We start from the raw sequence: 24,449 nt of genomic DNA on the forward strand, positions 1-24,449 counted from the left end.
CTTAATATTCCGCGTGTAACTAATATCTCTACGATGGAGTTTGATTGGGGTATTTCTGGTGTAATAAATATCTGTATCATGTGTAACTAATATCTGTACGACGGAGTTTAATTGCTTAGCACGTTGTTGCATAAGCGACATACTCTAATTTGAGACATCTACGTAATGTTGCATAAGCGATAAATCTCGAATGAAGTCACATGTGAACATCATTTAATATAACCTTATAATAATTCCTGAATTATTTATTTATTTATTTATTTATTTGCTTTAGAATATTTTAATCGAGGGTCAAGATTCTCTTTCTGCGTCAAACAAGGACCGTTGGATGTATAGCCCGAATCTCACAGCTCCAGATGGCTCCGGCCACATAAATACATGAGATAATGTTGGCCGCCGGATTACTTCGTCGCGTTTTATTGAGGCCGCCCGTTCCCGGTCTCGGTCCATCGTCGATCACACGGTCCAGGTTTCATCCATCCAGTTCACGAATCTTACGGTCCACACTCTTCGGCGATCTCACCCCGAACCGGGCGGCTTCTTTCCGGCCCTCCATCTACGATAAATGCAAACGGTCCTTGCAGCTGCCGCCCATCTTCTCCTGGCGGAGGTCGGTGGGCGGCGGAAGCGAGCGATCGAGAGAGATACCGAGACCCAACCAGGTACGCTTCGGATGAGCTTCCCTCCAAAGTTCCTCTTTCGTTTCGCATCCCAACCCTAATCCCTGCATTCTGGTGTTGTTCGGGGGGTTTGACTTCCGATCCACCCCCGTAGACGGGTGGATCTCTGCGGGTGCATCGTCAGGGCAATCAGCATTTCATCGGCTTGTTATTTGTTCTTATTGTTTGGAATTAATGAATCGTTAGGGGCTAATGGATTTTGCTGTAAAGATTCAATAAATGTTTCGCACTTTGAATCCCATGGCGTATTTTGTATCCTATGTTTTCACGTAAAAGGGAACTTGAGAAAAGGGACTTTTCACTGTTCTAAGCACGAAGACTGCCCAAAGAATGGGTTAATTTACGTAGAGCTCATCTTTGTTGCATTGGGGGATCACCATTACATGAATATAGAACTTGCTCCTAAGTAATTTTTTTGTCAACAGCTAATTGCTCGATGTTTCCTGAAACGGACTCTGGGAAATGTTTCCACTGTTTCTTCTTGCTCACTACCCTAATACCTGATTTCCGCGTTTAACACATTTTATATCTTTAATAAAGTGTTCTTCTTCTTTTTGTGCAATGCATGTGTGTGCCTTTTCCATGCAAGACATGGGATGAGCCTTTAAGAAAGTCGAATCGCATTGACATGCTGCATTATGCATGTAAAGGATTTCACTGGTGATGTAGGTTACTAATGCAGTCTTTACTTTGCTTGTAGTTGATCTTCCGAAAGATGCTGGGTTTGGTTGTCACTCATGAGGTATATTCCTATACTTCAACAATGACCTGAATGACTGGTTGCCAAGTACCACCCTTGCATTTTGAATGGCGGATTGTGCTTCTATACCATCTTGTGCGCGTGCACAATTGCAAAGTATTATTTCCAGAAACAACCATTTTGTTGCCAGCCAAAGAAATGCATATGCCAGAATGTTACAAAGGTGAATCACACATCAAAATTCTGTTATAACTTACTTCCTAATGAACCCTATGTTCTTTTATCATCTTTGTATTTATCTGTTTGTCGAACACATTGATGATTATGTCTGTCTGTGTAAGGACAGCACTTGAGAAAATGGATGTATACATTCAGAATGATATCGAAGAAATTTCTTTCTGATTTTTGTTAATTTTCTGATGATATGAATGTTTTGTTTGGAAACTTGGACTGATTGCCCTCCATGCCACAGGGACTGTATCAAGAAAGGACATCTTTTTGGACAGTTCAAATGTTCAGCAACTTGTTTAGCTAGTGCTACTTTTCGCACTGGCATAAATGACATAATTTGCATGAAGAAGAGCTCTATCAAATGTCGTTGTCAGGGGATGCTGATGAATCCCGAGACTAATATGCCAAACAATTGGATTCCTATTGTCAACCAAGTTCTTCTAACAGTCAGTGTGATCTTTGCATACCTAGCTGGAGTAGTTCCCAGGGACAGAGCTTTTTCCAGGGTACGAGATGGCACTACAGGCTTACATCGTGATGCTACAACATCCAGTTACGGTAGGTAAGAGTAGGCTGTAAATCGGAAGAACCATGTATAATTGGATGGCATTGCATATTTATCTCATGTGTTGAGAAATTAGTAATCTCTTCCATATCTTAAGCATGACATATTCTAGCTGATGTGGATGCACCAATTTCTCGACAGATCAACTGAGTCTACCTCAAACGATTATTGGCATGAAACTTGCAAAAAGCTTATGGATGCTTTGAGTACAATTAAGAATGATAGTAATTTCACTAGCAACGTTGCTGAAAACAATGCTGACAGCAAAAAGCAACCCTTCAATTTGTTTGCTATTGATGAAGGTCCTAGGTTGCGTTTGATTTGGGTCACTTTGCAGCGATTGCAAACAGAGGCAAGTATTATATCTAATTCCTTATGTTTTACATTCAATTGCATAGTTCTCTAGTCTGATGAAACTGTTGATATCGGAGGTCATAGATTGTCAATAAAATCTCAAAACAAGAGATTTTGATTATGGCGCCTATGTTCTCTTTGTTCTTGATGGTAGTTTAGATTTCAATATGTAACCTAGTTCCTCACCATTTTGATTATTTTTATAATGCATTTAGTATACAATATTTACAAGAAATTTGTAGATCATAATAATTTCTTTTGTGAATGCCCAGTTTTATGCATAGGACTGGAAAGGTCAAAGATAAAATCATTTTTTTGGATAGCTGAATAAAATTTTTACTAGTCATGATTGATCTGTGGGTATCTGGCCTTTATTGGGTTTATAATGATAATAGATGGATCAACCTTTCAACCTGTGTAGGAAAAGAGATATGACACCGAAAAACAAAATAAAGAAGAAAAAGAATTTGGTTGTATTAGATTGAGTAGTGGTGATATGGATGTGAGTGAAAATCAAGAAGACCTAGAAATAGGCAGGCTTAACATACTTGTTCCTGTAAGATTGTGGTCTAAAGTTTAGGGGTAAGAATATTATATTGAGACAGGTTTTTAGTATAAGAGGAGAGCAGGAAGGACCTATAATATAAACATAAATGCAAGGAAAAAAGAAAGATTGAAAAAGAAATGCAGGATTTGAAAAAGGAAAATAATAAGAGTAATTATTACTCCTGTTGGTGACACAGATAGAGCGATCATGCTGGTTAATATATATTGCCTTCTTTATGAAAATATATATTTATATGGATGCCATAATCCAGCTTAAACTCAATGCAGCTAGGGTTTGGGTTATGTCTGGTAGATTCTATAATTGGGTTTACTGTATTTATATGATTTTCAGTTAATACAACATCAGCATCCTTGTATTTTGTCACTTGGCTTGATTATGGTCTATCTGATTCAACTTGTTTGATGCAAGTTGAGAATTCCTAATCCTTCACTGGGTTCAATCAAGTTTCTGCTTGAGCTCTTAACAGCTATTGTGGATGATTTGACCGGAACTTGCCCAAATCTTTAACAATCCCAAACTTGATCTGTCATAAGCCTATATAAGAATGTTTATTTTCTTATGAAACAATTTTTTTCATTGAGAACTTCAATCTGTCAGACACTGCAAACTATTATATATGCTTCTCTAATGGTCAAGATCTCCTTGGACCAAACTCCAGTATAGTACACTTACAACACCCATAACACTGTCTTGTGGATAACTGATCTTTAATAGATGCTGATATCTGCCAAGCAGATTATACTTGTGAGAAATTTTGTTTTCAAGTTACAACTGAAGAAGAAACACCTGTAATGGTTTAAGGCATCCCATCTTCTTTGTGTATGAAGATATCTTGTTGAGTTTTATAAACACATTGGAAAATAAACAAGACATATTATCCCATCATGTCCTCCTACTATTGGGTGTGTTATTCCTCCTACTATTGAGTTAGTCAAAACTATTAATGTTGCCATACCGTAGAATGGTCTACATCCAAGTTAAAATTCATTGTTCATCTGGCTCCACACTGCATATCAACAAATGCATTCATGGAGAGAGAGAGAGAGAGAGAGAGAGAGAGAGAGAGAGAGAGAGAGAGAGAGAGAGAGCTGATATTGTTTTTTTGAAGTTTTCTTGTCAATAATTAAATTTTGAAGTATGTCTTAACATAATGTTTTTCTTCTATGTTATTGTTCATCAGATGATCTTTCAAGGTGCCTGAATTATTTTAGATATAGTTTAAGATGCTATGACTGCATTGGCAGGTCAATGATATCTCAGAAAATAGCGAATTTGTGACTCGTGATATCTGGCTAAAGATCTCATTAGAAGTTATAAAAGGAGCAATGCTACCAATATGCAATGAATGGCTCGAGGTAGAACTCAATCTGGAAATTGGAGAGTGCAACACGGTACATCAGAACACATGATTTTTCTCTTTATTGTGACGCTTCAAAATTCTGATTGAGATTTTCAATTCTGTCTCAGATGCTTACTTCCAAAATGCTAAAGAAATTGAAGGGAGATGATAGAATCTTACAAAATATCAATAGAGTAGGCAAGTCTGAACTATATTCAGATTTGTTATTCTTTCTTAGATTTGGTTCTCTCAGGTATTAATATAACTTTTGATATTTTGTTGTTGAACTATGTTTCTTTAGAAGTTACTCCTTGATACAACAACAACAAAAACAACAAAAGCCGTAATTTAGAAGTTACTTCTTAATATTACATGAAATTGCCATATTTTGATATATAGATCTAACCATCATTTGCTTATTCAAGTGTTCAAAAGCCTCTAGAATTGAATTTGTGTGGATGTTGGAGGTATGAAGTTATCAATGTAAGCTGCAAAAAACGATAGGTTTTGTTGTTTCTCAAAATTTGGATGCATATCATCTCAAAAAGTACTGATCTCAATCATATACACCAAAAAACCATTAATTTCAGGATTCAAACAATAACTCTTTGATCTTTTGTCAATGACTGTTCATATATCTGGGAATTTTTTATATTCATATAGCAATGAGTATATTTCATTTATAATTTATTTGTCTAAATCGTAAAAGTGCTGAGGCTCATCAGCTATCGAGACGTTTGCTTGACACTTCAATTCTCAAGGTGAAATCCTAATTAAGGTTAAGCAGGTCAATCATATTTTGATCCTCCAAACATTATTTGCTGCTAGGAATGGAAGGAAAGGCCTTTGCATAAGACATTCATATCTAGCATATAACACAACCAATAGATATCCTGCTTTACAAGGTCCTGTAAAGCTTTTAGAGAAAGCTGCATTACCAATAATTTTGTCTCCCTTTTCCCATTGTTGATGTCTGCTCATTTGTCTTATCTTTTGATGGTTGAACATCCAATTAGTTCTGCTCTACCGAAGCAAAGCCCATTAAACATGATGTGGGAGTTAGAGTTGGTCTTGAAGGTTAAATCCTAATACAGATTAGGCAAGCCCATTATATTTTGATCCCCGTAGCATTATTTGCTGCTAGGAGCGGAATGAGAAGTTATTGAACAAAGAAATCTTTTGCATATGGCAGTTATATCAAGCATATTATACAACTGATGGATATCATGCCACAGAAGGTCCTGTAACGCTTTTAGAGAGATCTGCATTATCACATATTTTTTGGTCTCTTTTTCCCTTCTTGGTATTCGTTCATCTTTGTTACCTATTGACAAAATTTTTATGCTTGAACATCCAATTAATTATGTGCTAGTGAAGCAAAGCCCAGTAAGCATGATGTGGGAGTTAGAAGTTGGATTGTCTGTCAATGTTATTTAATTACAATTGTTAAATTTATGGGCTATAAATTTTAACTGAAGATTTAAAGAGGGATCAGTTGAAAGCCAATGCATTATCAAGAAATGGCTAACGAAGTAGAATAAATAATTAACTCTTTTTTAATATTTAATTGAGCCTATATATTGCTTTGCTCAGATGATGGAATTAATTTTTTTTCTTTGTATTTAATTGGGGCTATATTTTTGCTCATGTCATAGAATTTACTTCATTCATTTACTAAAGTTCAGGATACCAACTTTTAAAATGTTTGGCACTTGAACTCACTGTGACAACATGTATGGTTAAATGACCCAATGAAGTGGTTGATTGTACTAAGTTCTTGATCTTTTTGGGGACAATTTCTCTTGGTTTGGATTGTAGACTCAAGTGAACATTTCACAGATTTTCCCTACTGACCGATTTGCTGTTAATATCAGTTTGAAATTCCTTTTGTGCAAGATTTTCCGGAGTTCTTAACTGGAGTATTGTACAATTGTAGTCAGATCACAACATGTCACTAATATTCTTATTTCCTTTTACCAGTGTTGGATGCTGTTATGGTACTAAACTTCTGACACAATATGGAGTTGACATTTTAGAAGATCTGGTGGTTATGTTGGCAGATACAATAGCAAGCATATATTTGGAGCTTATCTCTATTGACAGTGACATTTCTACAGAGATGAGTGGCTTGGGCTTAACATTATGTTCAATGTCCACTAGAACACTTCAAAAACTAAGGAATGAGGTAAGCAAGACTAAGTTAGTTGACTTGTTAACCAATTTTACATTTAATACTGTCATAAAACATCTCTTCTAATAACTAGAATCTTAAAGAACATCTTAAGTCAGCTAGTAAACCTATAATGGCACTGCATATGCATGAGGAGAAAGTACTTCAAATATGGTAGATGTAAATTTTAAGTTATCTTAGATGGAACTTGATGTAATGTCCCCAACCCAACGGAAAGCTGGGGACGGTACAACGCTGCAATCCTATGGATTTCCCTATTAAAATGCAAGGTCAGAATCAGAACAAATAACTTTCATGGAATAATTATGACATAATCTAGTTCATAAGTAATCAACCCACAGGACATTAATAACATAACTCAATCCATAATCAATCCACCCATAAGACATTCAATAGATTCAACAACTCGTTTAAACAAACAACATTCTAATCCAAATAATATATATACAAAGGAATCTCAATGTACAGTAATATCAATAGATTAATTGCATAATTGAATCAGTAATTGATCCACCATGCTTCTGCTGTGCAACACTGAAAAAATGAGAGATAATCATACGAGTAAATCACACCTCAGTAAGCACCATTAGCAAAACTTGTTATAAATAAGCATTTTCTTTAAAAACATATGTTCTTTATGCATTCAATACATGTTATAGAAATATGCATAATTATCAAATACTTTTTTTATGCATATAAAGTTTATAAACCATCAATTTCATATGCATTTCAAATCATGGCTTCTTAATGATACTTTTTAAAGCAAAATATCTTTTAATACATTTTCATAATAAAAAACATAAGTATGGCTAATGTCACATATCACATAGCTAAGAGTGCATAAACATAAATATAGCTAAGGTGTATATGGCTGAACAGAAGTTGCAGTAGTATCAATGGCTATGGCCATGTTATAGTCCCGTGACAAGGCTCAGAATTATGCTTAACTCCCATGGTGTAGGTAACACATATCTCCCTGTGTTAGGGCTCAGAAGATATTAGTTTCTGAATACATACTAATATAACCCTCATTGGTAGGGTTCATATCATAACCATGATGACTAGACAACTGTCATTTCACGGAAATAATATATCAATTATTGTTTTACCAAAACTAAGAGTTTTAATGAATCTTTTTTTTTTGCATATCAATTCAAAACTGATGCAAACATATATCATTTAAAACTAATGATATTAACATATTTTTCAATCATTTTTAATTATAATATTGGACGAACATTTTCATATAAATTCAAATAAGATAACTTAAAAATGCATGTAAACAGTAACTAATTGGTTAAACCATATGCCTTTCCAAATGGTAAACATATAAATTCTTTGTAATATTTTTAAATAATAAAAGAACTTCTAAATCATGTAATCATATGCATTTACAAATTTTGAACACATGCATTGACACTTTCGAAAATAGACTAGACGAAGTTATCGGATACTTACCTTGATCGCATATCTTTGATACAAACATATTGTTCATATATTTCCTTTCCTTATTTTTCCCAAAATAAGTATATTTTCCTTCACAGCATAAATATCACATTAACTAATAACACCAACATTAGTCAATCTATAATCAACATAAATCTAATTAATGGGAATGCAAGAGAATTCAAAACCATACCTCATATAATTTTCCTGAACTTGATCTGAATCTATTTGGTATCAAAACGAATCCTCTATAATGATTCTCTTATTTTTCTTTTATTTTCTTTCTTCTCTTCTACACAGAATGCCACTCTTTCTCTCTCCTCATCTCTTCCTTCCTCTCTTTCCGTTTACGTGGTATCCTCCTCCTCTCTTTCCTTTCTCTTCCTCTCCCTTTCTTCTTCTCTTCTTCTGTCCTCCTTCTCTCCTCTGTTCTCACAATTAATGCCTTCTTTCTTCTCTGTTTCCTTCTTTTCTCCCTCCTCTTCTTTTCTTCCTTTCTTCTTCTTCTTCTTCTCTTTCCCTTCTCCTCCTTCTCTTCTTTCTTTTCTTTTTCTTGGTTTCCCTCTTTTCTTCTCTTCCTCACTCACCCACAACCTATCTTTACACGAGAGAGAGGCGGTGGGATGGAAACCTTTTTTTTTTTTCACCTTTTACAATTTAGTTGCTGAGATATATATATATATATATATATATATATATATATATATATATATATATATATATATATATATACAAATTGGTCCTAAAAAAATAGGGATATTACACTTGATGCCACCTCGAGATACCAGAGGGGTACTGGTACTTTTGCATGTCACATATGCATGTGCTGTATTTGATATCCTGCATGATCACATCATACCATGGGCACAAGCCATACTAGTGCACTATTATACCATGGGCACAACCCAGTGTGGTGTTTGTCATGCCCAAGGATCTTAATTTTGATTGATATCGTTGGTAGATCGGTATGCAAATCGCCCGCTACCGTTAGCCTGGTTGCGGCCTGACTGTGGTGTGGGAAGAAGAAGCAACGAGGGAGAAGAGGGAGAATCGGGAGAACCTTGATGCTTTCCGATCCGGTGTCACCCTCCCTCGACAATCCTGATCTAGGAGGTAACAAAGAGGCAATGGCTCGGCTTCTTCGTCGGAGGCCGGAGACGTTTGCAGCCTTCGACGTCTTCGTCGAATGTCGCAGATGAGGAAAAGAACGTTCTTCTCCTCGTTTGATATGACGAGAAGAAAAGGAGACGACGTTGTCGAGGCAACATATGCCTCCTTTTCTATTTTTATATTATTTTTTATATATTGATTTTTATATTTTTATTTTATATATATATATATATACCGAGCAGTACACCTAGCATACTGCTCGATACGCTCGTATTGTACCATATCAAACAAAGCTCAAAACGTCGGTACGATATGAAATTACGAACCTTAGTCATGCCTGCCTACTTTTGGAAAAAAATGTGGCATGATACAGCCATCAGTGCCTTCAGGTATAGCGGATTATTTTCTTACTTTTGACCATAGAGGCTTTAACAGTAATGTAATAGCTATGTGTACACAATAGGAGATATGAATGTATGATATCATAGGCACAGGATGTCATGTATGTTGGAATAAGATTGGCAGAAAATTAGCATAATTCTTGTCATCTTGTTTTGGTGCCATTGAGAAGTAAAATTGTTTCTTGCAGGTTGTACTTAAGCACTGGCTTCAGGAGAACTTCGAGTCTGTTATCTCAATGTATGAAGACCGTTTTGAGTTACATGTCCTTCACAGAGAGCTGCTTGATAACCCAGTAGAAAATCAAAATGTGAATCTTCATTGGTGGAAGAAGCTTCCGTTCAGAAAGTCAGCGACTGCATCCCCCATGCCATATGTTTGTATCAGCCGATTTTCCTTGCCTGTGAAACGAACAAAGGAACTAAGGGCCTTAACCGGATGGTATTGTCATACTTCTGAATGATCTTTACCATGGATAAAACATACCATGCTAAGCCAGTGATATCCCTAAAGAATCTGCAGATCAAATCATGATGTGCCTTGAATATACAGATTCAGTTGCTCTCTACCCATGTCAATTGAGACAGCCTGTTGTCTTTATACCTTCTGTGTCATGGTGATAACTTTAAGCCTTGTTGTCATGGAATAAACTATTTGGTGGAATGTAGCAACCCCTAAAGAGATTCAGGGTAATTTCATCTCACAGAGACCCGACATCCGACCAATGCATATAAGCCCCATTGTTCAGGCCTTTGAGAGGTGACACCGCCCCCTAAAAATCGTCAGCGGTGATTTGGTCCACCCAATTTGCAGTGTTCTATTCTCATTTTCAAGAACCCTGTTTGCATATAATTAACATGAAATTATGATATTACATGTATTCCATTTTTAAAGATGGAATTTAGTTCATTGGTTAATGAGAGTAATTCATCCTGCAATAAACTGGAGAGCTATCCTTATCCAATATCTGTTGTTTTGTTCTTTCTCTCTCTCTTTTTTTACTACAAGAAAACAAGTCATTTTCTATTGTTCTTCTTCATACTTTTGGTTAGAAACAATGTACTTTATTCTTGATGATATGTGACATTTAATGCTTTGTTTGCAGGAGGTACTACTTCAGCCTGTATCTGGAGTTTTCCGATATCAGCATGCCATTGGTTAGATCTGCTTTCACCAAGGTTAGAAATGCTGTATCATTTCTGCTTGTCTGTATGATTGGGAGGTCCGTTGGTCTTATTTTCACTGGGATAAGACAGTCATTAGGCTGGAGGTAAGTGATTGTTTCTGTTGTCTTTCTCTTTGACCCTTGTTTTGAGATCAGATTTCCTAATGTCTAGATCATGACACTTGAGAAGCTAAGCCTTCTATCTCGTGAAACTGAATTACAAACACAAGAAATTTTTTTGAGCAATAATTTCTCGAAGGTAAGAGTTGTTCAACACTTCACACAACGCTCTGCAATATTCTCTCCTTTTCATGAGACCTGCAAATTATTCCGTTGTATCCGTAAATCTCTGACTTCCGAGTTTAGTCTTCTATCTAGGGTACTACAATTGATTTAGTTTGAGGACGATCTTTGTTATTTTTCACCTCCCAGAGTGACATGAGGATGAACTAATTTCTAGTTTTCATTTGCAAAGGCTGATAGCATTATGTGAAAACAGATTTATGCTTACTGGGTTTTGTAATCAGTGAGTAAGATGTGTGTAGTGCAGTACGAGCTGCATTATGAACACACAGCTTAAAGATGGGGTCTATTCTTTTTTTCTGGAACAAATCCGCTATAGTTAGAATCTGCGTGGCATGAAATTTCATCCACTACGGTATCATATGCTGTGCTGATGCACGTTCGAGAAGGTCCAAGATCTTCTCAAAGAATTGTAATCTCAGCGGTCGCCCTCACCGCCTGCCATCTTTAAGGAGGAATCGATCAGACGGTATTGTTGTCTACTCAACTCGGTTGGCTCGATTTGATGCAGGTGTGCCTATTCATTAGTAATGAATGAACTCTCCTTAAAAGCATGCATTTGCTCTACCAAAAAAAAGTATCAAGGCAGCTGGAAACGACGGTGTCTTTTCTCTTCTCTCTCTGAAAAGTGCGTTTTCTACTTTGACCATTGTCTCGAGCTTTTACAGGACCTACAAATAATAGGTGTTGAAGTTTCTTCTAAGATTCCATGACAGGAGCGTCCCGCTGGGAAGTGAAGCTTCAGCTTCAGTACTCTAATTGTCTTGCGAATGCCGCAAGAATAAGATGTACGCTACTTTTGTCTCGAGGGTGAAAGGTTTGCTGCTGGCAGATTTAAGGGTAATTTTATGGGTGAAAGGTTTCATTATTTTTTGTTTCATATCCAATGACGTCTTCCTAATTCGTTTTTATCTAGAGATATTTTTTCTATTTAAACAAAAATATTTTTATTTTATGTCAAATATTATTAAAAGTTAATATATAATTTATGGTCTTTTTTTTATCGATTCATTTTTATTCATGTCAAAAATTTTAAAATCGCTAACATAATTTTCTTTTTTTTTTTCTTTCTCTCCCTTCTCCTCCTTCCTCTCATTCTCTCTCTTTAGGGTAATTACATATTATCATTTGTAGTTAACTATGATTAGCACTTCCATCTTTTATACTTTAAAAAGGAATATTTAGATTTTTACACTTACGAAAGTGAAATATTTAATCTTAATTCTTCTCACATCATTAACTTCATTGATAAAAAAAATTGCATATGTTGTCACATACCAAAAAGGCATGAATGAAAAAGATAAATTTTTTTATTATTTTTAAATTAATAATTTTATATAAATGTAGTCTTTCACATAAATTATTTTACTTCCCTTCGGTTACGATGCGGATGATAGACTAGCAGCGACGTCGGTGGTGCGCGAGGCTGATGGCATTCTAAAGGAAATTTGGATGTTGCCATTGACCGTGAACGATTTCCTCCTCCCCTCTTGCTCGTCCGTCACCTTGTTTGTAAAAGCAAAACCTTACAATGTGACGATCATCTTCTTTTCATTCCATCATTGGTCGACATTGAGGACCAGCACGTCAGCATTGACTCGATGCTTGCATTGCCAGTGCATGGCATTGAGATGGATGGCGATGCATACGTGATCAGGGGAGGGCGGTTGTGAGGAAGGACGTGGTCAGAGGAAGGTTTTGTTACCTCTGAAGTGCACTCACACAACGGGTGCCCAACACGTGATGTCCTCCCTAATAAAAAAATTACAAAAAGGCGAATGAGAAACCAGAAGACTAGTGGTGGCGACTTCCTTACTACAACATCATACTCCTTTGAGTCATCGAGCAATGATATCGTCATCGTCGTCACTGGAGATGTGGATGCACGCTACCTCCGTCTTTTGTTCCGATGTCCTCGGTTGTCCCACCCAGTTGGTTGTTGACAAGGACGAGGCTGAGGAGGAGGGATGCGTCTCACTAAAGCCAGGCATCACCACACGATAGTTGTTCCCTTTAGTTGCGGAGGTTGCTACGATGCAGCTTCACGTAGCCGTGGAATTGTCCTCCTCGTTGCCTTTGAGCTTTATCGCTGTTGGCTTCTAGAAGGGAATGACAAGTGGTTTGGCGGAGTCGAAGTCCAACTTACTACTATAACAGCAACAATAATAGCAAGTGAAGAAGAACAAAAGGGCACCGAGGTCTCATAGTTCACAGTATCATGGAGTCACCTTCTACTAGAGAACCGATCTCGTGCGTCATTGATGCTATCATGATCTGCCATTTGTAGCGTAGGAGCAACAGGAGGGGAGGAAAACAATTTACTGTGAATGATAAAATTTAATTTTTATTTTAATTTAAAAATAATTTAAAATTATAAAATTAATTTTTATTCTTTTTATTCATGTTATTTTACACGTGACAATACGTATGATTTTTTTCGACGTGAACAAAATTAAAATTAAATATTTTATTTTCTTAATATTATTTCTTAAAGTATACAAATTAAGATATTAATCATAATTAACTACAAGCGATAATCTATGATTACCCTTATTCCTCCATAATCATAATTAACTAAAGGGTGAGAAGACAGGAAAGGAGACAAAAGGATGAGAAAGTTAAATGGTTAGAAGTTATTGGTTCAATTAGGTTTAGTTCATATACCTTTTTGTCATTTAAAAAAAATCCTTAAGTAAAATCTACAATAGTATGAACTTGTTCGATAAAATGTCTCCTCCGAATTATAATGTATAAACAAAGCATCCATCCCAAACTTATTATATATTTATATATACATATATTAGAGAGAGAGAGAGAGAGAGAGAGAGAGAGAGAGAGAGAGAGGAAAGAAGGGGAAGTGGGAGTTCTAAAGTTAAAAGTCGAAGGTAAAAACTTTCTATTACTCACTTATTCCTTCCCACTTGGTGACTTGTCACGGTCTAAAGCTTCTCTTGGTCGAAGACGTCAACACTTCTTCTGTTAACCTCGTGAGTGACTTCTCTTGTCATGATAAGACTAGTTTCCACATTTTTACCTTTTTTATATGCTTCTTCTGCCAAAGCTCAATGGTTAAACGTGACTCGTTTCCATCTTGTGTTGTAAGATGCATCCATCCATCCATCATCACCTTCTTCCTCACAGGAAATCTGTCAAGGTGGGTATCGGGGGCCACCTGTTGCCCAGTGCGACGACAGCCTCTGGATCACAGACTGCAGAACAGCCATGCTTAGAATAGGATGCTTGCTTTTCCTGTGTCTTTAAACGTCATAGGCTTCCTCTCTCCCTCCCTCTCTCTCTCTCTCTCTCTCTCACACACACACACACACACATCTATCCAAGAAAAGGCCATCACATTAGCATGATAGTGTCTTTACAGGCAATTCCTTCTTCCCAGGTTTTCATGCAAATGTAGGAAGGGATATGATGACCTGAGAACTCACCAAGATAGTTACAGAAACATCATCGACTTTCTGATCTTATCATTTTACATTACCCTCGACGCTTCAATGGCGATCTCCACCACCACCATGCTGGATTCCTCTGCCGCACTCGTCGAAGCGCATGTCATCTCGTTCAGAGTCACTTTAACAATCCATGTACGCAAAAGTGACCTGAAAGGGGGTAACCACGTAACTTCGTCCCTCGCAATGTAGCGTTCAACTTAAAGCCTTTCCCTTTTCACCTCCCCTCCACCTGCGTTCTTTCCACCAAACCTTCTTCCCTTCTCGTCTCGAGCCTCCTCTTCTCGTTACTTAAAGTGGTTCATGGATCTTGATCTCTTCTCCAGACTGAAACCTGCATGGCTAAAGACCAAGTCCGTCTCGGAGCACATGCATTCCTACTCTACTCTTTTCTCTTCTGCCTCTTTCTCCTTGCTTTGCTTCGCCAGCCTCAGATTCAACTGCAGACCGACGGTGCCTCGTTATCGAGCAGCAGCAGTAGGCGACTTCTGTCACCTTCCTCGTCTCAATCCATGAGGCTACATCCGAAGAGCGGCAACTCCACCTCCCAGTTCGAAGCGAGCAAACACGAAGTCCCCAGTGGCCCAAACCCAGTCTCCAACAGGTAGCTTCATCGCCCGCCATCATCCGCGTCGATCGTCACCTTCTCAGCTGCTCTATCTTCTGCTTTTCGTCCATCATTTTTTTCTTGTGATCATAAGTTCGCTGCCATCAAATTATGTTGCAGTTCTCGTCGCTTGTATTGTTATTGTCAGAAATGACGCTGTTGTAAATATACACGATCGACGCTTCTTGTCATTTTAAGTGCTGAAGAGTGTTCATCGATCTACTTCAACCGAGATGGCTATCATCCATATGAGTATGCAGGGTTGTTCTTTGCTCTTAGAACTCCACTTGGTTTTCTCAAGTAGAATCAGCAGTCGAAGGCTTGCCATAGGGCTCTCATGTTTGCTCAGATCCGGGCAACATCTCCCGAGAGCAGCCTAACTTTTAGCTGGCCATTGTTTGCTTGCTCTTGTCTTCTTGGATATGTATGGGATCTAAGGCACCTGTCAATGATGACCGTGGTTACATGATTCGATAGTAATTCTTGTCTGGGATGGGATGCATTCGTCTTTTCCAGGGAATGATTGTACTGTCATTGTAGAGGCGATACAACCTGAAGAATGCAGTGCGATTTATCTTGTTCTTTTACTGCTATTTCGTTTCATCAAATGTTATTTATTACTGTGTGGTGGCGAAATGTTGCACTTTGGATTTGTGTTGGGGGGGGGGGTCAAAAGGTGGATTGGCCATTGGTGGTTTACTTTGACAGCCCCCCACAAAACAAGAAAAAGTGAAAGAAAAGAAGAAGATGCAACTGATCGCCTGTGACTTTTCCCCAAAGTGACGACTCTCTGTCTTGGAGACCCAAACCCAAACCCAAACCCTTCTTTTATCTGCCTCCGTTGCTTTGGAGAGAGAGTGATGTGAAAGAAAATTTCGATTTTAAAATGGTTTTTATTATTTTCTAAAAAAAAAATCAAGATTCCAATTTTATAGACAGAAATCGATAGCATATGGTCTTAATCGATGGATGGATGGATGGATCGATCTATTGGTCACTTAATGATAGGGTGTTTCCGATTTGATTCGGTTGAAATAAAATTGGTCTGAAGCGAAATCGGTTTGTACCCACCTAATCGAATCAATTCAAAATCACTTAATTCAGTTAAGTTAATCGATTATTTGGTTTATAATCTTAAGTAATTATATATATATATATATATATATATATATATATATATATATATATATATATATATATATATATATTCATATTCAAATGAATGGACTTGGTTCAATTAAAATAAATCGAATAGTTAATCCAATTAAATGGATATGACAAAATTTATGAAATTAAGCTCACATAAGATTATGATAGTGAAATTAGGTCACGTCAATAATCAAACTAGTTAACGGCTTAAAACAATAAACTCATATCTAATTGATATTTTGTAAATTAAAATTAGTTTAATTTGATTCGAACTAGTTAATCATAGAAAAATATTTTTTCTATGATTACATCGACTTGATAAATGAATTAGAGATCCAGTTTAGTCATGACTAGAAAACATAGTTCTAGTGATGATGCTGAAGTCGAAGATTTTTAAAATATTTTTTTATAAACTCTTGGTACGGGAAGAAATATGATAAATCAATAGTATCTAGAAACTTACGATGGTTTTGTTTTTTTGGTCATTGGAACAGTTTATTTGATTAATAATTGATTTTTTTGGATTGAAAATATATTAAATTAAAGGATCCGAGGTTTATGGTTTATTTGTTCTAGAAAAATAGATTTTACGTTTCATGATTGATCGTCCCGAACAATCTGTTTATAGTCTTCAAAATCGAACTATCGATAAACTGATTTGAATCGAAGTAGTTCCAAACTAGTTTAACATTCATGTGTTTTCAAATTCGAACGCCCTTCGAATTCGCGCCTTCTCTGAGTTAAACGCGCCCCCCCCCCTTCTAACCAACCACCACTACATATAGAGACTCGCTCGCGGCAAAGAATAGCCATTGTGGACCGCTGTCGTCACCCACACCCTCCTCCATTCTGAATCCAGTGCGCATGGTCTCCGGCTCTTGCTCTTGCTCATCCCTCCCATGGCCGGTTTCTATTTCTGATGGGTAATACGTTGCCGTTCCTTCCTTCATCCAGTGCAAGAGAGAGTCAGAATGCTGCTCTGTCTCTTGATCTTATCTCTCGCTTCTATCGTCCGGGCAAAGGTATGATCTATCGCACCATCTTCTCATTTTACATCGCTCGTCACCCGATTATTTCACCTTTATTTTCCCTCTGAATGCTTGCAATGTGACATTCGGTGTTGTGTCAAAATGCCTCTGTGATTCGATTCCGTAGATCTGATTGTTCTTTTTGCATCTCACTCACTTGGTCCAATTTATCTTGCTGGTAACTTGCTTGATAAAAGTCCCGTTTGGCATTCCTTACTGATTGGATCCTACGTTTGCACCTTTGTAATGAGGCGATTAAGAATGCATGAATTTTTCTATGCTGAAATCCTGATGGGGGTTTCTTTTTTGAATCAATAGCGAGTAAATAATAGAATACGTCATTAGAAGAGGTACTATATACTGTAGATAAAATTATGTGGAAGAAGCTGTTGTTCGAGAGGGCTAAGCATCATTAGGACGCATGGTGATACTAGTATGAGCTTCTAAGGGAAGCGAGACAGGCATGTATGCAGTAGCAACAAGGTTTACATCATGGCATGATCTCGTCGATTTATTGATTACGGAGAATTGGCAGGTCTTTGCACGCGTATCAGAGGATTAGAATTATGTGTTGAATGAGAACATCAACATTGGTGGGTGTCTGGTTTCGATGTGAGTATGAAGTAAGAGATTCTACAAAGGATGAGTAGGAGCTGAGTGGCTCGATGAGGAAGCTAAGAAGGGGAACCAAAATTTGTTCTCGGAAGTCACTGGATATGAACGGCAAATCTGGAAATAATAAATCTGCCCTTGGATGTGCTTCATTTGAGCCCAACCAAGTTTAGCTAATATATTAGTGAAAGAATATATAAATGATTCCTAGGCTCGAAGTCATATATAATCAATCACTCAATCGTAGATATGTACCACAACCAGTTATTCACCAAAAGCACCCGTATAATCATCGTTCCTTGTCTTTGGTAGGAGAGCATCTATCGCCTCTTAAATGTCTAGGATTAAATCTCCCTCTTGTGCAAGTTTCATGTTTTACTCATCGTTATGATTGATGGTTCATCCACTAATGGTGGATGGCCTTCTTTCTAGCTGTCGTCTTGAGTATGCTTAGTGGGTCCTAAACCCTACTCGTGGTATAAGATGAATGTATCGCCCATGTTACAGTCCATGGTGCCTTTTATCAAAAGAAAAGAAGAGAGAAAAAACTCTACACAAGATCTAAACAGAGAGTTTGTCTTGGTATCAATGATTAGGTTTCTCTTTAACTCATCTAGGCCATGCACTGGCAGGAATCTTATGAATTACATATATATATATATATATATATATATATATATATATATATATATATATATATATATATATATATATATATATATATATATATATATATATATATATATATATATATATGATTATTGCATACTAATATATTTGTGTTTTGAAGGACTTTCTTTATTCCAAGGATGAGATATGAGTGTGGTTTTGGCAGTGAGATCACGGCATATTCAGAGTAGACACATCATCGTTGTCTAAATTCCACAATTTTAGTTATAAGCTCCCCTTAATTTGTTGATTGCCTTATTTTTTATATGATGGCTTCCCTTTAAACAAGTGATTCACCAGCCAGCTACTACAATAAGGTTCAACGACATTTTAGGTTCTTGACTGGTTCCATCTTTTTAGCTTCACCATCATATCCGTAGTTAAACTCGCCTGTCCAAAACACACTAAATCAGTAGTGCTCAGATACTTTTAGCTTTTGCGTCTGAGTTCGTTGCCTACATGCAACCATGCATGTTTTAGCCAGAAGTCTAGTTTCAGTCGTAACATGATACGGAAGGTTTGCAGGCCCAATGATGGACTCGGAACTTTGTGTTGTCTAACTGCGAGTGCAATTTGGGACCGCCATAACTGTCTATTTCTCTTATCCTAGAAGCATTTGTCTATGATTCATCTTTGGTACTTGTGAAAATTGATCATGGATGAGGAATTGTCTACTTCAGCTGTTGAAGTAGATAATAATGCGCCTCATGCCGACTGAAAAGGTATCCGCTGCTATGGTTAGTTGGTGGGTTATCTTTTTCATGCTTTTTGGAATCGGTAAGATGATATGCTGGAGATAAATTTTCTTTTAGAGCCTTGCTTACCTTTTTAATGCAAATGATGCATTGCCTCTCGATGGTAACCATCTAGCTGGAGCATATTCCAGCTGTAGTTATCTATCTGCGTACTCCTGTTTCAGTATGTAGCTTTTCTGTGTACCAACTCCTTTCGTTCCTTTACAGTTGGACCTTGGTTAACAAAGAGTAACCATGCGTCCACTTGGGGCCACCTTTTTGAGGACAAGGTATTGGCTAAACTCTTTAGTTTAGCTTATCCTGTTTGGTGATCTGTGAGCATGTCATCAGATTGGACTCGTATTTGGTGTGTGCGGAAAGAGGCTGTGGGAATCTTAGCTATCTATCACGGGAGACCAAGTCTACCTACAAGTTAGGAATCGAATTCATAATTAATTTCTGAGGTTTTTGACAATGACGTTGGGAAAATGGTCAGAAAAATTAGATTGAAAATTGGACGGATTTTTTTTAAAAAAATAGTTTATTTTTAGGATTTTCTTGGAAAATACTCCATTGTCAGGATTTTCTAATAATTTTTTTTTAATTTTCAAAATATTTTTAATTTGATGGTCAACCATATACCTTTTGTTTTCTTCCTTGATATTTCTTTTTCTATGAACCGCTACATATTCTTGATATTCTTCCTTGATACATTTTTTTTTATGAACTAGTGTAGTTACAATACTTTTACATGTTATCATGTAAAGATATTGTGTTTATCGTGTGTCTACAATGTTTTTATATTACAGTTCAGCATTTTCAATAGTATTAAAACATATTATATTGTGTTATAGTGTTTTTATGATATTATTGAAAACACCATAACACAATGCAAAAACATCATTACTGGATCAGTTCATCCTATAGATTGATCCATAAGAAAAGTAAGAGAAAAGAGATAGGTGAATGAGAATGTTCAAGGTATTAGGAAAAAAAAAATATTAGGAAATTCTAAAAATGAATATACTTTCGGGGGGAAAAAACGAGTTCATTTTCCCAAAAATTACATGAAACTTTGGTCCTTATAACAACTCTATAGTTGTGCGATAAGAAAGACAGAGTTCTAAAATAGGGTAGGAACAGTTATTACAATGAACAGTGTTTCTTTGTGAATGCTTGAACTTTGGAAATATGGCACGAGAGCATTGATTAAAAGGATAGTTAAAGTGAGTCGGGCAAGATTGGGAATGGTTCCGCATGCAAAAACCCATCGACAAATGTCTTCCCGGACTTGACTCCAAAAACGCTTTTCTTCCATTTTGACAAGCTTCATGTGAGAGGCTTAGTAGGACAAAGGTTTTGGGAGAAAAAAGTCTCTAGTTCCGAAGCCTCATTTAATTGCCCGAATAAAATATAAGGGATGCTGTTAGTAGCGTTCATTTATTCCACGTACGTGGCAGCTCGAGTTTTCCGGCGAAGAAGATGTCGTGGTTCCACTTTGACCGTAGTACTTTTTTTTTTTTTCCATCTCATTTCAATTGAACTCTTGTGCGAGAAATGGCGGGATGTGATTTAGAATTCAGAAGCAAACAAGACACTGCTAACAAACAAACAAACAAGGCAACTATAGGCTCTCGGCCTTACTGCCGTCTGTTCTTGCAACACCGTATCTCTCTTTAGAATTCTTTGACAGCCTTTCCTACTTCCATATTAGTGAACCTCATTACTATATGTTTATATACATACTATTCGTATTATCGACTCTCCTCAACGCCACTTACCAGGAGGCTAGCACAGTCCCAGTGAGTATGAATGGGGCCTGCCGAGCTCCTGAGTCTTCTTTGACCTCCTTCCTTCCTATCAGCCTTTTTTTTTTCTTTTCCCCAACTACCCTACGGCAACCACTCCCCTGAATGCCAATAACTGTAGTAATACGCTCCACTGGTCAGCACATGGCATGGCCATGCCACCACATGGTGGTGCCATGCATGCATGTCAGTGGTCTTCCTGTACCCTCGAAGTGTTGACTCGTCTCATTATTGTCCTCACAAACTGACCTCGTTTTTGTACTCGTAGAGGCGCCCTAGAGCCGTCATTTCCTGCAAAACTCTACGTGGAACAAGTAGGGAGTGGTTCAAGTGAATGTGGTATGCTACCGAACGATTCTTGTAGGCGATCTACACCCCAGCCGTTCCCATGAAGAAGCCTCACCTAAAATGTCTCTGTTCTCTGGTTGCTGCGACCTATTCCACCACTTCCGATATCCTATCTTAACCAAATCAATCACGATTCGGATCAGTTAGTTGAGATTCACGTACCCTTGCGACACAAAAAAGTAAAGTTTCTGTGAGAGAATTGGAGTCGATATTTTTCTCGCTTTTCTTGGGGGTTATGATGGATCCCAGACGTCGATCGGATTGCAATGCCCCACCCATGGCTGATCTGTCCCACACACGAGACAGGTGAGCTCCACCCTTCCCCAAGTCTCCCTCGACCTCATCGCCCACTCCAATATATGCTAAAAATGCGGCAGCAACCTCCCATGTTCAGTTAGACAACAGAGATTCCAGTGCGGGAGAGGAGGTATCAAAACAGAATGGAGTCATCCGGCGCCGACTCCTCCTCCTCCCCCTCCCCTCCGCCCCCCGTCCAACGGGACAACCTTGCCCCAAGCTGCGACGACGCGCCACCTCCTCCGGCCACGTCACTTGGCCGCGTCAAGCTTATGGTCAGCTACGGCGGCCGCATCCAGCTCCGCCCTCACGACAGCAGCAGGCTCTCCTACGTCGGAGGTGAGACCAAGATCCTCTCCCTCGACCGTTCCGCCCGCCTCCCCGCCCTCCTCACCAAGCTGGCATCCCTTGCCCGCTTTTCCGCCCCTCTCTGCCTCAAGTACCAGCTCCCCGGTGAGGATCTCGACGCCCTCGTCTCCGTCATCGACGACGGCGACCTCGACCACATGATGACTGAGTACGACTGCCTCTGCTGCACCTCCTCCTCCTCCAAGCCGTCGCCCCGCCTCCGCCTCCGCCTGTTCCTCTTTCCCGTGTGGCCCCCTCCCCCGCGCCCCTCTGCCGCCCTTCTCGTTACCCTCAACCCCGTCCCCGCCCACCCTCCTCCTCCTCCTGCAACTCCAATTGTGCCGGAGGCCTCGCCGAGCCCTGACTTCCTTTTCGGCCTCGACCAGGGCTTCGTCCCTGCCACGGCGGTGAAGGTCACCACAGATCCTAAGCAGCGGCCACCGTTGCTAGAAAGCCTTCCCCTCTCAAAGCCCGATCTGGCCAAGGATGACCCCGAGCAGCCGATCGGGACTGGTGCTGATACCGTCGCCCCCGCCGTTGCCGTGGTCTTGGCAGGGGAGATCCAAGCACAGATTCCGGAGCTACAAACGCTAAATATCGCCGAGAACGCTCGGCCGCCGATTCCACGCAACAGCAGCGAGGAGACCCTACGTAAGATATGCCCCCTAGAACACCATGTTTCAAGAGCGCCTGAGAAGCCAACACCGGCGCCACCACCCTCCCCAGCGTTGTACTGGCTGGAGCAAAGCGGAGCGACGTCGGGTGGCAAGTACGCCTCCTTGGCTCCCGGCGTCGATCAGACGGTGTACCTAGTCCCGGCATCACCGGCGGTCTACCCAGGGTTCTTCCCTACGGTGCGTAGTGTGGTACCATCGGAAGCCTACAACGAGGCGCCGGCGAAGGTGGTGGGAGGCGTTGGCGGAGCAATGCCGGGCCCGGAGGTCTATGCAGGGGGGCAGTTGGCGTACGGGCGGGTGGTCTACTACCCCAGCGTGGCGCCCACGTTTCCGACGGTCACGAGCGTTGCCCTCAATCCGGCCGATAAAACCGTGAAACCTTCAGCTTGATCGAGTCAAAAAAACGAAAGAAAAGTCTTCTCCTTCCTTTTTCTTTTGTGTCTCCCTTTCATAGTTTTTGTTAGTTTACTCCTACGGGTTTGCAGTCGTCTATGTTCGTAAATATGCACGAATCGATGTTAGTAGAGGTGGGTTTTTATATTAGTCATGAGTTAGATGGGGAGTACGATGGGTCCGTCTGAGTAAGGGCTTTTGATGATGATGTATCTTGAGATTGACGGTTGGCGGCCAAGTGTGGGGAAATTTTGGAAGGGCTTAGCTTTCTTTTCCTACCTACCTTTCCACCACATTCTTCTCACCTACCTCTCCTTTGGCTAATCATCCGTCGTTCGTCAGAAAATAAAGGGGTGATGCTGAAGCAGTCAGGCAAACTCATCGAGGTTTTGGAATTCCTGTATTTGCCATTCCACGTAGCGTCATGCGTCTTAATGCCGTTTAAGGTGTCCGATCTTATCCTTAAAAATGTGATCACTTAAATTTTCTTTTCTGAATGCTTCTACTACTACTTGCGATTAAGATTCGGATGTCGATACGTAAAGAAATTTTGCATAAGATGTGATGACTTTAAGATGCTAGGGGATCTCATAAGAAACATTGGTAAAATGGATGATGAACAACAACCATGCAGTCAAAATTAATCTCAACAACCAATCACACTCTGTGATATAGTCAAAATTAATCTCAACAAGATTAGAGATGGGGAGTTGATGAGGATGGTAATTACGATAAGACTCGGCTGACGTCAGCCGACGCCTCACGCCTCGATCGGCGTGACTGCACCCGGTCAACTGAACCGGAACACCGGTCGAGGCACATTAACGCCTACTCAGACGTGGTCCTTCATGCCATGCCAGCGCCCATGACAGACGCTATCAGCTTGCCTCTTGCAGGCGGGCACATCAAACAACAGTAAGCTTCCCTATAAATACCCTCTCGTTCATCAGAGAAGGGGGGGTCACACATACAAACACTTCTTCTTCTGAAACCCTCTCCACATCTTTCGTTAACTTGATCGTCGGAGGGGTCGGGTCGAGCCTCCCTACCCGACCTTTGTGCAGGTGCGAAGCTGAGGGTCTCCGCCGGCCGCGCGGACGACGAGCCCCTGCCCGGAGGAGACGGCGACCCCGTCCCGATCGGACCATCGCACCGGACCGACCTCGCGGGCTCGTGGCACGCCCCAGAGAGATCCCCGACGTTCGGACCCGAACCGAGCCACGTCGGCCCTGAGGCCACGGCTCTCAAAGTTGTTTCCCACAACAGG

General features: G+C 39.4%; 2 protein-coding genes across 3 annotated transcripts; both read left to right on the plus strand.

Annotated features, from left to right (window-relative positions):
- The first annotated feature begins 418 nt into the window (after positions 1-418).
- LOC135639495 (uncharacterized) lies at positions 419-11,034 on the plus strand. 2 transcript variants are annotated; one of them, XM_065153259.1, is made up of 9 exons: positions 419-662; positions 1,381-1,603; positions 1,853-2,173; positions 2,318-2,528; positions 4,343-4,489; positions 4,566-4,690; positions 6,418-6,622; positions 9,774-10,024; positions 10,689-11,034. In XM_065153259.1, the coding sequence occupies exons 2-9, from the start codon at positions 1,488-1,490 to the stop codon at positions 10,855-10,857; spliced, it is 1,545 nt and encodes a 514-aa protein (XP_065009331.1). In that variant the 5' UTR covers positions 419-662; positions 1,381-1,487; the 3' UTR covers positions 10,858-11,034. The 2 variants fall into 2 exon arrangements, with proteins under 2 accessions (XP_065009331.1, XP_065009332.1); XM_065153260.1 differs by lacking the exons at positions 419-662; positions 1,381-1,603 and having other exon boundaries at positions 2,030-2,169.
- A 9,155-nt stretch (positions 11,035-20,189) lies between these two features.
- Positions 20,190-23,675, plus strand: LOC135641234 (uncharacterized). Its single transcript, XM_065156460.1, has one exon. It carries the CDS (start codon positions 21,908-21,910, stop codon positions 23,177-23,179), a length of 1,272 nt encoding a protein of 423 aa, XP_065012532.1. The 5' UTR covers positions 20,190-21,907; the 3' UTR covers positions 23,180-23,675.
- Positions 23,676-24,449: the final 774 nt, after the last annotated feature.

The sequence above is a fragment of the Musa acuminata genome, chromosome BXJ3-6 (genome assembly GCF_036884655.1).
Source record: "Musa acuminata AAA Group cultivar baxijiao chromosome BXJ3-6, Cavendish_Baxijiao_AAA, whole genome shotgun sequence".
NCBI lineage: Eukaryota > Viridiplantae > Streptophyta > Magnoliopsida > Zingiberales > Musaceae > Musa > Musa acuminata.

Coding starts and splice junctions, on each gene's coding strand:
- LOC135639495 (XM_065153259.1), top strand. CDS start 1,488: ATGGCGGATTGTGCTTCTATACCATCTTGTGCGCGTGCACAATTGCAA. Junction 4,490..4,565: donor AAATTGGAGAGTGCAACACG/GTACATCAGAAC, acceptor ATTCTGTCTCAG/ATGCTTACTTCCAAAATGCT. Junction 4,691..6,417: donor CTTAGATTTGGTTCTCTCAG/GTATTAATATAA, acceptor TCCTTTTACCAG/TGTTGGATGCTGTTATGGTA.
- LOC135641234 (XM_065156460.1), top strand. CDS start 21,908: ATGGAGTCATCCGGCGCCGACTCCTCCTCCTCCCCCTCCCCTCCGCCC.